The sequence below is a fragment of the Columba livia genome, chromosome 2 (genome assembly GCF_036013475.1).
Source record: "Columba livia isolate bColLiv1 breed racing homer chromosome 2, bColLiv1.pat.W.v2, whole genome shotgun sequence".
NCBI lineage: Eukaryota > Metazoa > Chordata > Aves > Columbiformes > Columbidae > Columba > Columba livia.
The window spans coordinates 20,812,784-20,825,584 of record NC_088603.1 but is presented as its reverse complement, the minus strand read 5'-3'; the positions used below and the strand labels follow the sequence as shown (position 1 = coordinate 20,825,584).

The 12,801-nt window shown below is 36.8% G+C and overlaps 1 protein-coding gene across 24 annotated transcripts in view; it reads right to left on the bottom strand.

Moving 5' to 3' along the window:
* The window catches only part of NEBL (nebulette), a 253,116-nt gene that overhangs the window by 23,685 nt on the left and 216,630 nt on the right, over positions 1–12,801 (bottom strand). For 22 of the 24 annotated variants that reach the window (XM_065050836.1, XM_065050813.1, XM_065050829.1 and 19 more), the window contains 3 exons: positions 12,168–12,339; positions 8,078–8,170; positions 6,979–7,107 (listed from right to left, as the gene is read on the bottom strand). In XM_065050836.1, the coding sequence (XP_064906908.1) occupies positions 6,979–7,107; positions 8,078–8,170; positions 12,168–12,339 (394 nt within the window). The remainder of the gene's footprint in view (positions 1–6,978; positions 7,108–8,077; positions 8,171–12,167; positions 12,340–12,801) is intronic. The other 2 variants (XM_065050837.1, XM_065050833.1) reach the window with 1 other exon arrangement.

Here is a 12,801-nt window from a genome sequence, read left to right as displayed (position 1 = left end):
AATAGCCCATGGTTCTTCCTGTGAAATCTACAATTCCTCTCCCTCCAAATGCCGTGTTTGATTACTGGACTCCAGGGAGCGTTATGGAAACAGAGTTCAGCTACCTAGTATAAAAGAACCATTCTTCCTTGGCTGCCAGCAAAGAAAATATAACTGCTGTGTCATTCTGCTTGACGACCTTAAAATGACAGTGCTTAGCAACAGAAAATGAATATGAAGAGGAGTGAAGGATTTCTGCCCTGTGTTCCTACCAGCTGCACGTGGAGATGGAAAACAGATCTCCACACTACAATATAAAGAGCAGCCAGGTATTATTCCTTCTTTTTTTTTTTGTCTTGTTTTTACTAATGGTGATTTTTCCCATTCTCAAAATGAGAAGGTTTTTTTATAACAAATTATGGGAAAGATAGAGTAAGGAAGAGAAACGAATTCTGATTTCTTTCCTCTTCTTTCATTTATTGGCACAAAATAAGAGTATTACCACTGTCCCAATAAAAGTATATGCCTTGCCCCACATGCCAGGGAGCATCTCTGCAATTCCAGCATGCAAAATGAAGAGGTTTTTGTCAATTTCACCTGACTTGCATGTCCTCCAACCAGACTAACCAGGAGCAGAAGCAGCAGCACAGTTCCTTGTTCTGGGATTTTCTGCGGTACATATGGGTGGGTGCCAAAGGCTCATGCAAATCCTACAAACAAACCTTTTACATGCAGAGCCACAGATACTGGTGTGTGCTAGGGGGACAGGAGGAGACATCCCTGAAATCAATGTTTAAAACATCAGTGTCAGGCTGAGGAACAAAAGCCCTCTCCATGAGCTGGTACACAGTGTGAGGCTGTTGCCAGTGATACACAATAACAAGCCTACATTTGGTCTTTGCAGGGCTGTGTTCACACTGCAGTTCAAACAACTACTTCTAATGGCCTACAAGATACTCCTGACTCAGTGAGGAAAAGGAGAAAGATAACCCCTGGCGTTTGGAGAAAGGGAGAGGAGCAGGCTCAGCTAGTCTGGAGCCTTTCTTCTTCAGAAGACTCATATCACACAAGGAAGACACGCCACTAGGGAGAGAGATGAAAGGACTTACTCTTTCTCATTGAACTTAACTTCCACTCCAAGCTATATAAAGACTTCAAAACTTGAAGTATCCATATCCCAGAGGAAGACACTTCAGTACTGTGTGTTCTGCAGTCTTCATAGACTTCAGAGTCAAATTGCCAGCATGCTCATTTGCCATGTTCATTCCTCAAAGTTTGTTTGCACTAATCTTTCCTCAACTGACCAATTGTTATGTATTACTAATGAAGTATCTGATACAAATTTTCAGTTTTCTCATAGCAACCTACAGGTTACTTTGAAGGTTGATACCAAAACTTAAGAGACTATCAAGATATAAGTGGAATTTCAAGGTTTGTTGAAATTTGTGTATTTGGATTGCCAGTGGGAGTAAAAGAAAAGCTTCCCAGACAAAGACAAAGTGAGAGACCTGGTGTTAGTGGCAGACCCTTTTCATTAGAATAAAGAAAGGAAAACCTTAAACCTCAGGTCAAGGCCTCTCTATGTTAATTCTCATTACTTGTCTGATGGCAGCAGGTAAACTGAATCTCAAGAAATGAGGCTGGAGGAGACAAGTGTAAACAGTGAACATGCAGCCAATCAGTAACACACTGGCTCTAACCAAATACATTCCATTTTAGCACTCATTTTTAAAATGCAACAAAAGGCACTTGAAAATTCTGTCCTAATATCCACTAAAGTTTCCTATGTAATATGAGCTTTCAGGACTACAGTGAACCTGATTTCTGTCTCCTACAGACTGACTTCCATACAGGTTTTAAGAAAATAAGATGATGACTTAGAAAATAACCAAAAAGTCTTTTTTTTTTTCCCATCAAAGTAACAACATATCCATGACTGAAAGAAACTGATACTCACCTCTGACTTTTCTCCACCTACAGACTATACAAAATTTAAAATAAAAATAAATGGACACTTTAATACACTGAAAAATATGGTAAGGAAAAATGAACATACATGCTGATGCACATCAATTAAACTGGAAATTAAGAGGAAATAATAGAAGACAAAAAGTGTAAGGTCAAAAGCAAAAAGGGAGAAAACCAAAGGTTTCAACTAAAAATAAAAAAATGTGTATCAGGGAAAAAAAAAATTAAATTAATGTGTTGCTGGATGCTCATTGAGATAATTTTAAAGTAGAAACCTTCAGACTGAAAGCAAAACGTGGTAACACTGAAAAAATCCTGTTGATTTAAATGAGTGACGAACAGAAGAGAGCTAAACAGAAAGCCCCACAAAGATAAAGTGAAAAATAATTAAAGTAAAAACTGAGAGAAGGAAGAATATTTGCAAGTTAAATGAAAACATTCTGCAGCTGAAACAGGATTGAAGGCAAGCAGCATAAAAGGACTTTGGTAGCTAAAACAAAAGGAAGAAACCTAAGGAAAACATTGTCACTGAAGTATAATGAAAACAAAATGTGCACACAAATTGTTGCATAATAAGAGACAGAGACTGACAGAGAGAATGAATAAATAACAGTGAAATGAGAATAACAGTGGTATTTTCAGTGCAGATTGGTCTTCTCATTCCAAACACACTAAGAGGAATTCTTCATCTCAAAAAGAGTCAAAGACCAAAGCAAAACACAAGTGACAAAAGCAGTGCCCCTAGTAGCAGAGCCATGGCTCATCTGCTGTCATCTGGTAAGCCATCGGGACACTGTTTCAGCAGTGCACGAATGTGCAGTCACTTCCCTGCCACCATGGCAAAGCCCGGAATTTGTTCCAGTAGTAGCTGAGTGACCCCTGCAAACACAAGGTCAGCTCCCTTAAGGACAAGTTTCTACGCTCTGAAAGATTGACATTGTTTGACATTTTAATCCTAAAACAGAATTTCCTCTGGTTGTAGTATTTTGTTTCTTTGCTTGCTACAAGCAATGGATCTGAAGAAAAATATTAATTAACCTTAAAGGCTAACTTGCAGCCTTCACTTTATTGTGCTACTCTTTGTCTATACCTGCACACACATGGCTTTGAGCAACTGAGCTTTGTTTTTCTGATTGGCACTGGATCATTTCCACAAATTCATTTCCATATCTTACATCATACCACATATCAACACTCTAGTATTAAAAAGCCCTTTTCCCATCTCAGCCTCTGGAGACTGAACTACTGAGCAGAAAATATAAAGAAAGTGTTCTAAAACAACAAGCCTTAAAACAAACAAGCAAACAAACACAAAAAAAAACCAACAACACCAAAAAACTCAAATATTGTGAATTTGTACTACTTGCAAGCATTTTCACTCTTGTCTTTGGGGGAATGAAACTGAACAAAACAGTCTTGAGCCATGAGGGTGTGGGCTCAAGGCTATTTTCATTTACTGAAGTTACTAGCAAAAGATGGTAGATTAATTTTACATGGAGATTTTGAAATAGGAGAAGATATCTTTATAAAAACACACAGTTTAGCACAACTTCTGAGAAACTGTAGAGACTGTGGATACAAGAAGCCCAATTAGTTGATACCTCTGTTCACTTCTGTCACTGGACACCGAAATCTCCATAATTATAAGTAAATAAGAGTTACATGTAAAAGCAACTGATTTTCTTCATGGAGTAGATGGTTGAAATGCAAATGCAACTGTCCAAAATAACGCAAGACTGGAACAGGTGTTGAGCCACATGAACCAGATCATCCTAGTACCTGAGTGGGAACTAATAAGACCTTACTTGTAGGAGAGGAAGAGGAGCAAGACAGTGAGTGTTGAAAGAAGCAGGAGAAAAACAGTGTGTAAGACTTCACAAAAAATCAGGACAGACAGAAAAATTGTTTCCAAAGAAAACCCCCAAAAAAAAAACAGTTGAGAAGTTTGTCAGACACAAAGCTGTCTAAAAAGACCTAAACTGAAAGCAAAGAAACTGTCTCTTGTTGTTTTGTTTTTTCCTACAGTATTCTGTGAAGAAGGAACTGTGTGGTCTGTCTTTATAACCAAAAATAAATCTGACATCCCTGTATCTCATGTTCTCTGTCTGATTAAAATAATCTGAAAACCCTTCCCAAAGATGAATTAATAACTCCATGTCTGAGAAGTTGTAACACCAGTGCTACAAGCACGATTGAAAGAGAGAAATTGTTAGCTTCTGTTCCTCTTTAGCCAAGCTGAAAATAACTACTTGAAAAACAGCTGGGAATCTTGCAAGAACTAATGTGGCACCCATCTGTTTCTGGGAAGTACTACAGAATTGCTTGCAGGTAAAAAGGAAATTTTCGCTAGGGCAGTAATTAATCACAAAGATGTAGACTGTGAAACTCTGGTGCAACACCTTCTCTGCACTATCGCAAAAAAATTCAATGATACCATGAAGTAATGAAGTCAGCCTTGAAAAACACTAACAGAGAGAATCTGCAAAAAAGACAGACAAATCTAAAAATTAATTTCAAAAAGAACATCAAAATGAAAGTTCATCACCTACATCAGGCTTGCTGGAAAGCATTAAAAATTGTTTCCTAACCAGTTTTACCTGCAGAAGTCTAAAACGGAGAACAGGAATTTTCCTGAATTTATATCATGCAACAGTCTACTGATTTTGTTGGGAAAGCTCCCTGGAGGGCACACTTGGCTCAGCTCAACCTTGTCATCTAAAATAATGGTCAGAAAATCAAATAGGAATAAGTACTTCTAGTGAACAACATTAGTAGCCTCCCTGTGATGTTTTTACTGAAATTCCCCAAAGATGAGAGTTATTTAGATCTGGATAAGCCTTTGACATCTAGTATGAAGCCAGGGACCCAGCTAAGGGTTGGGAGAGGTGGTTGAGGAACAATTCCATCAGCGGTGGCAGTGGAAGACTTGAGTGTCAAATATCAGTAAAGGTATCTAGAATAAATTAGCAAGTGAACAAGGTAGAAATATCCGAAAGATTATGAGACAAGGTCAAAGACACTTAGAGGCTGTAAAATTGGTCACAGGTCTCCAACTATCTTTCATGTTGGCACACCATCAGATTGAACAATTGCCTGTGAGAAACACTGATAGATCTAAAAGTACAAATGCCATGAGACACAGCCATGAAATCTCAGCAAAATGGATTTGGTACTCATTTACTGTGATGTGCCATGAGGGACACTGCATAAAGGTCAAGGCAAAACTCACCTTGTGTCTGTGTGCTAAAGAGCATTTTACATGGGATGCTGCCATGAAAAAGACTGTTATTTTCGACAAAGGATGCTGTCTTCCGCTGTTTTTTTTTCAGTGTGTTCACAAAAATGGCATTTTCTTGTAGATCACTGGGATTATGTCAAATTACTTAGCTCTGGCATTAATTTCTCCCTGCAATGGGAACCGTCTGCATGCGCTCAAACCCTGGCTAGCCAGCTGAGTCAAAAGCGGAAACGATATCTTGCTAAAATATGTTGATCTTGGCAAGGATCTATTCAACACATCACCACAACAACAGATTCAAATAGAGACACAAAAAGCAGGCTGGCTAGTACCAAAACAACTGTCGAAATAAAGCCCATTTCCTATTCTCAGTATGGCAAGTAATAAAAAATATCTGTTAACAATCAAGCTGACAAAGCAACGTTAAAATGGCTTGAAACAGAGTCAAAAAAAGATCAGAACAGATACAGATAGACACTATGTACTGGACAGCGAAACCCACTTTGCATCGTCACATGAAGAGACATAAAACCCAGCATGATGTGCATTATTGCTATTGTCTGTTAAAACAATTGGGAATACAGGTGAAATACCAAATAAAGATGGACAGACATGATATAACGGATTCCAGTCTTGTCAAAGATGTGTGTTTCTTTCTCTGTTCAGAGGTAGTTCTTCAGTCTGAACACTTTCTCCTCACCTGTTCTTAACCAGAACTGCTTGTATTTATTTACACAGCACCTAAAAGAATGTAGATTCCCTAAACACTGGCCACTATAATGACATATATACTCTGGTGAGTGGGAGAACACAAGCACAGTCTACAATTAAGATGCCTTAAAATCTTCTAAAAGCATGGGTAATTCAAGGATGCAGGCAACTAAATGGTAGCAATGCCTTTACTTTGAAACCTTCTAAAAAAATTTAGTAGCCCTTTGGATAACATTTTCAGTGCATGTTCTTTCACAACTGAGAAGTAGAAAACACTATTTGTTTTAAATATGCATATTAAAAATGTAAAGTTTCTGAATATTTACAAGTCTGGTACACACTGTAATGCCACTAGGATGACTGGACCCTTATTCACCATTATCATAAATTTTGTTCTAATCTAATGTATCAAACAGATGCAAGATGTGGTTTTGTACCTGGGAATGCAGGTTCATCAAAGTATTCCAATATTAATCCATGTTAAACAATATCAGACTAAATAAGCTTCTTAGCTGACTATTAACCTTAGTTACCAAACTGCTGAGAGTATAAGAAAATTTTCGTATGGGAGAAAGTTGGCAGTTGATCAACTTTTTGGTTTTTTTGAGGATGGAATCAGGGAGCCACAAGCACCTGCACAGTTTAATATGGAAGAAGTACTTCATTTACTAAAATAGTATGATATGCTTGATTTGCTTGCCAAAAAACACAGGGTATTTTTTTTCTGTTCAGAGGTGTATTTTTCAGTTACATTGTATCTTTCAAGAGAAAAAAAAAGATCAGATTCATGTAGACTTTGCAAAAACACAACACACTTTCTCATAAGCACTGTAAACAGGAGTTAGCGTGGCTTTTGGACTGACAGTGTTACCAAAGTGGTGAAAGAGAATACAAAGAAAAGCAATACGGCATGCAAGAAACTGTGCAGTCTTGAGATTTTCCTTTGCTTCCTTAATCAGGCAATGGCTTACAAAATTTCTAACGATTTGTGACTATACAAGGATACAGAGTTAATACAGGTCTGTGAGGTCTCAACACACTGTGATAGTGTCATTAGTGGTAAAGGTGGGAATGAGAGGTACCTCCTTCATCTGATGGCCTTGTTATCTCACTGCAGTAAGAAAAGGTAGGGTTCGTCTCAGAGCCATCTGATTTGTAATCTCCCAAACCGGTAGAATGTAAATACTGTTTACTGTAACGACTTGCTCTTTCTACAAAGGTAGAAAGAAAGATTATCACAGTGAATAGATGATTGAAGTGCAAAGATGAGCAACGAGAACAACCTCAACATTGCTAACACTGATATTCATACACTGATGGCATTAAAATTAGAGAAAAGTGAATTGTTTACAATTTTGTATCCATTTTGAGCACCATTAGTTCAAAAGGTTGCTTCAAAATAGATACAACTAAGCTTGTTCTCTGCTTTAAAAGAACAGCAGAAACAGAAGGTAGTATTGAGATGCTAGGGAAAAAAAGGATGAAGATGAAGCACATGAAAATTTGCAGTGGAAAATAAAAATGTTCCTTCATCCCAGAATGCAAAAAAGTGCATGTGGAAATACTGCTGCATGACATTCAAAAGAATACTTAAAGTTCCACTATTAGTGGCAAAGAAAATAGATGTGCAAAATTAATCATTCAAAATAAACATTTCTAGGGGAAAAACAAATTCAAAACTTATGGAACCAAAACATTGCTGCCTATCATGACTTCACCTTCTTCCCCATCTACCCTTAAATTCTGAACACACTGGTGGTGCAAACAGTAGCACAAGGCATAAATCTGCCATATAAGCAAAATGTGCATAGAAAATGAATCAATTTCATAAATAGGCCACCTTCTATATATCTGAAATTTTAGTAAGATCCAACTATTTGAAAATTCTGCTTATAGTGAGGACAAAGCAGGTCAATGCTTTTTAAGTGACTGCTTGTAAGTGTTATGAATAACTTGTTTAGGATAAGATTTCTTTCACTATTTCTCATCTGCACATGTGATTATAGCTGAAGTTCCTATAAAACACTCCTTTAAAATATTGCCGTTATAGATATATATATATATATATATATGAAGACATAAAACATATGGCTGGCACATTGACCTGAAAATTTACTGTATCAGCTTAGTTTCATAAACATAAAAAGCTATTTTGGGGAAAAGTCTGGATATAAACAATACCAGAAAGCATATGTAGACTCCTAGACTGAATATTGTCCTCCAGAGGATCAATGTCGAAGATGGAGCCAGGATCTGTGCGCCAAACTTTAAGATCTTTTCCCAAAGTACAGAAATGATAAAACAGACAAACAACAAAGGAAGTAAAAGCATGAAAGGAATGAGTTTTTAATAATCAGTGAACAATTTCTTTAGTCTAGAAATCAAGACAAAAATCTCTATATTCACCTGAAAGGACTGGAAAGCATTAATTTCCTGCTTAAAAGAACTTAGTGCATCCATTTTAAGTACTGACACTATTTTAAGGAATCTTTTTCTCCCCATTTTTGTTTTCCTTTTCTAAATATGACTGTAGTATTCTCTTAAGCTTAAACAAACAGAAAAAAAAAAATAAATATCACATACCAGATCTCTTCTCCACTAGCAGAACCAAAATCATCAGAGCTACAAGATTATTTCCCCGGTCAAGCAACAGCATCCTTCCTTCATGGAGATGCTGCAGTATGTATTCCTACAGCTGACAGTGGCAGTATACATCTCTATAGCTGACAGGGCTGCTACAGGCTCTACTTTGCATACAGTTGAGATCAAGTCAGCCTAATAAGCGGAATCGGGGGCATGGTTCATCATATCCAAAATAAATTTCTACAAGTTGCTCAATTCACATAAACTCAAAAGTATCCATCTTTCTTAATTAATACAGAAAGTGGACTAAGGTGACAAATTCAGCTCTAGAAATCTACATTGTAGACATCTACAGCTGGCTAAAATGAAGCCCATTCTTGAACTTAACTAGTAATTCCCTGTGTCTTCCAAGTATCTTAGTTTCCTGGGACACAGACTTATTGTTGATTCACTACTCCACTATTGAAAAGCATTTTTGAATGCCTAACAGTAGTAATCATAAGATCTTCAGCTTTAATTCATACAAGTAAGCTATTAGTATCTATTGAATTCACATATCTGAACCAGATATAGAAAGATAAAAGGAGTCCACAGGAAATAATTTCATATCCGAGTTCAAAGTATAATAGCAGCAGAAAAGTGAATACAGATTCAACCATGTTTTTAATAAACCTCCAACAAATAATTACAGCATTGTACAGGTTAAGAGAAGGCTTATAACAAATGCAGAAGCAGCTGCAATGTAAATTCTTGATCTACACATAACAATCTAATATATGTAATACATATCTACTATGTCTAAAAACATAAGAATCATTTAGTCTCTCCAAATTAGTTTAAAATAAAACCTTAACATAAACTACAATCAGTTGAAGCACAGATCTACTAGATCACACCTTTTTACTAGTGGTTTACTTCTCAGGCAGACCTGTCTTCAAAATTTACTCAAGGCATTGGAAATGAGAAAAAAAATTGTCTTCCCAACTTGTTCCTTTTGCTGGTTTGAGTGGTACAAAGCTAAATAATGAGTTGGTAGGTAAAGCAGGACTGTGGGGACCCCAAATATGACATGTTTCAAATTATTAATAGCCTAGAGGCAATGGAAAGAACAGATAGAGATAATAAAAGAAAAGCAATGGCTTTAGAATACATTCAATGTATGTACATTGTGTGTTATCTACCGCAACTCCCAGAAGGTGAGGTGCAGTGCTAATTTCCTCTTGACAAGATGAATAACAGCCAATGTAAAAATCTTTTGACAAACTATGTGTTAGTCCTCACAGTGATAAATTATGCAACTACATAGAGAATTGAAAGGCATGAGAGGCGGGGGGGACAAGTGAATGCCAAACTTTTCCTGTTTGATCATGTCTTTGTAAGTAAAAAACTTAGTAAGTACAGCTTGACAGTAGCATCAGTGCAGCAGCCATATTTACTTAATCTCTCTCTGTAATCTGAAATAACATACACAGAATGAGAATCTTGACAATTTATAGCACCAATCAGTTTTAACTTTCTGGTAACTTCTGCCAGTTTAAAATATCCTTATACTCATGTGAGAATAATGCAGACTCTTCAGTCCCAAATCAAGGCTCAGTTAGATTAATTTATCTTGATAGGTTTAGAATGGCTTTAGCATGGTTAAAACTAATGCCTGTTTTCTGAGGCAGAGGCATTAATTTTAGCAGTTGGGCATTTCAAAAAATTTTTACAGTTTTTACAACAACCAACCAAATGGACTCTAACACAGAGGTACTTTTCCTAACTTGCTAAACAATTATCAGCTAGGAAAAAACTCAAGAGAGTCAAAGATTTTTTTTCAGTCTGTGATCTTTTTTTTCCTAGCTGCCAAGGACATTCCACGAGCAGAGAGCTCACTGCTTCTTTTTGAACAAGCAGATATTATAATTGCAGTTCACTCTGAAAAAATATTAGCTGAAATATCACTGGATATTAGGCTCAGAGGTTTGTCATGGCCTATTTCCTTTAAATAGTTGCACTATTTTCATTGGTTTGGGGGCATGGGGAGTTAAGAATTCCTGTGTGTTTTGATACTGCAGTATTTTAAGGTGAAAACCATACTAGTATTTCAGTTACTTACAGGTCAATAATTTATTTCAGCCGTGTTCTTAATCCTAATCCATTTGTGTCAGCAAGCCTTTAGTTATTGTAGTCAGGATTGCACTCTTTATTCTCACACAGCGCTACAGGACACGTGCAATGTGGCACAGAGCAGAGGGTTTGGAGTGTGCATTAAACAGCATCTTGCAAATTGCAACTTTGCAGGAGCTTTTCTTGCTCTCTTTGCCTGCACAACCTCTATATATGGAAGTGAGTTCAAGCACCTGAGTCTCTAAAGACAATGATTTTCTGAACAAGTTGTTTCCTTAGATCCAGAATGTGTGACCCTCTGAGACTTGCATGGTCTTAAAAGCATCAGTACATTCCTTGGGTAGAGGCCTCTAAACACTCGCTTTTGAGAAGTCCTTTCTGACATCAGGCTGTAGCTGCAGACATGTAAAAGGTGGCTATACAACAGGAAAGAAATATACTTCTTTATCTGATGGAGACTGAGCAAGTAGCTGTATGTTGCTTAGTTGCCAGCTGGGGTTAAACCGCAACAGGGACTCATTTGGAGATTTTAAGGAAAATACTGGATATGTATCTGCCAGGTATTATATAGATATAGTTAACCTTGTTTTAGGCAGGAGGATGGACTATATAACCGGATATATATATATATATATATATATATATATATATATATATATATATAACCGGTTATAACTATATAACTATAAATGGACTAGTCCATTTGACCTGCAATTTCTCTGACTTTTTGAGATACAGACTTAAAGTCAACCTGTGCTGTTATTACTACCTATGAAGGACTTTAGAGTGTTATCTCAGGAAAACGACACATCAAAAGAAAAAGAAAGGAGAGAAAAATAACAATGCCAGGTTACCATTTCCTTTGCTATAGCAGACTTGCTAACTTTTAAGAGATTTTAAATATTCATTTTGATTTTGAAATAGTGTTTATTATTAATATCCCGAATTACATCTTAATGCAATACTCTGTCTCTACATACAAAACCAGTCTGTATTCTACCCCTTGAACACTTGGTCTTATCTTGGACCATCTTTTAGAACATCTTTTCTGAACACTGGTATTTGGCTTACCAGAGATCTAATATGTTACTGATGAGTCACAGCTAGACAAATTTTGAAAGCTGTGTGAAATTCTAAAATGAGAGGTAAATGGAGAATGTGCAGCTCTGGAGAAATTGCTGACTGACAGAAGGGGAAATCACAAACCAGACTGCAGCATTTAAACATTGAAGTCTTGGAGAATCACAGCTTTAATCATCTCTCTGCTGTGCAAAATGAAGATTATTGTAGATGTTTTGGTCTTTTTTGAAGAGTCAAAATTCAAACTAAAAGTAATAGCAAGACTATCCACATTTCAAGAAAAAATACAGAGTAAGTGATAATGTATCTCCCATTCATTCCCATTGTTACTTTGCTACCAGCTGCTATTGAACCAGCAGTTTAATGCAAGTTTCATACTGAGCAAAGAGTGAAAATGAAATCTGGGAGTACTTCTTCTTGGTTATAATGGAGAAACAAGCAGAGGCTTTCATCTTCCCCACAGTGTTTTCAACAGCAACAGTATTTAACAACTTACCAACAATTATTCCAGGTCTTCTATCCATTTCAACAATATGTGGATGCACACCTTTATATGCTGCATCACTCACAATTTGGGTGTTTTTACGCACCCGCTCTGTTACAGGATCATCTACCACTGGGGTGAAGCCTCTGCCCTTTGTCTTCTCAAAATCTTCATGGTATTTTACCTAGGAAAACAAAAAGAATTACATTTTTCCCCAAGCTGCAATTGACAGCAAATTGTTATTCTATGCAGGAATGCCTACATGTCTGTTTTATGAGGCACTTATATTCTTTTGGTTTTGCACTACAACAGAATTGTTACACACATGAGATAGGCTGGATGGCTGGCCAAGTCTTTTCTATCTCCCTAACTTGATTTCCTGATATTTTATTATCATTTTTGCATTTGTTTTCCTTTGCCACTGAATTAGGCATCAATTCAAGCAGCAAAGCATCATCTTACAGTCACACAGGACAGGAAAAGCCCTCAGGAGATCATCTGGTTCATTCCCTTCTTCTCTAAGAAAGGTTGGCTCTCTACTGATGTAGACAACTACATCTATCAGTAAAAGATGTCCCAGCAGTTATAGTTCTGAAGAACTCAAGTATTTTCATTCACTGAGAATTTGAATAAATGCACAGTTTCA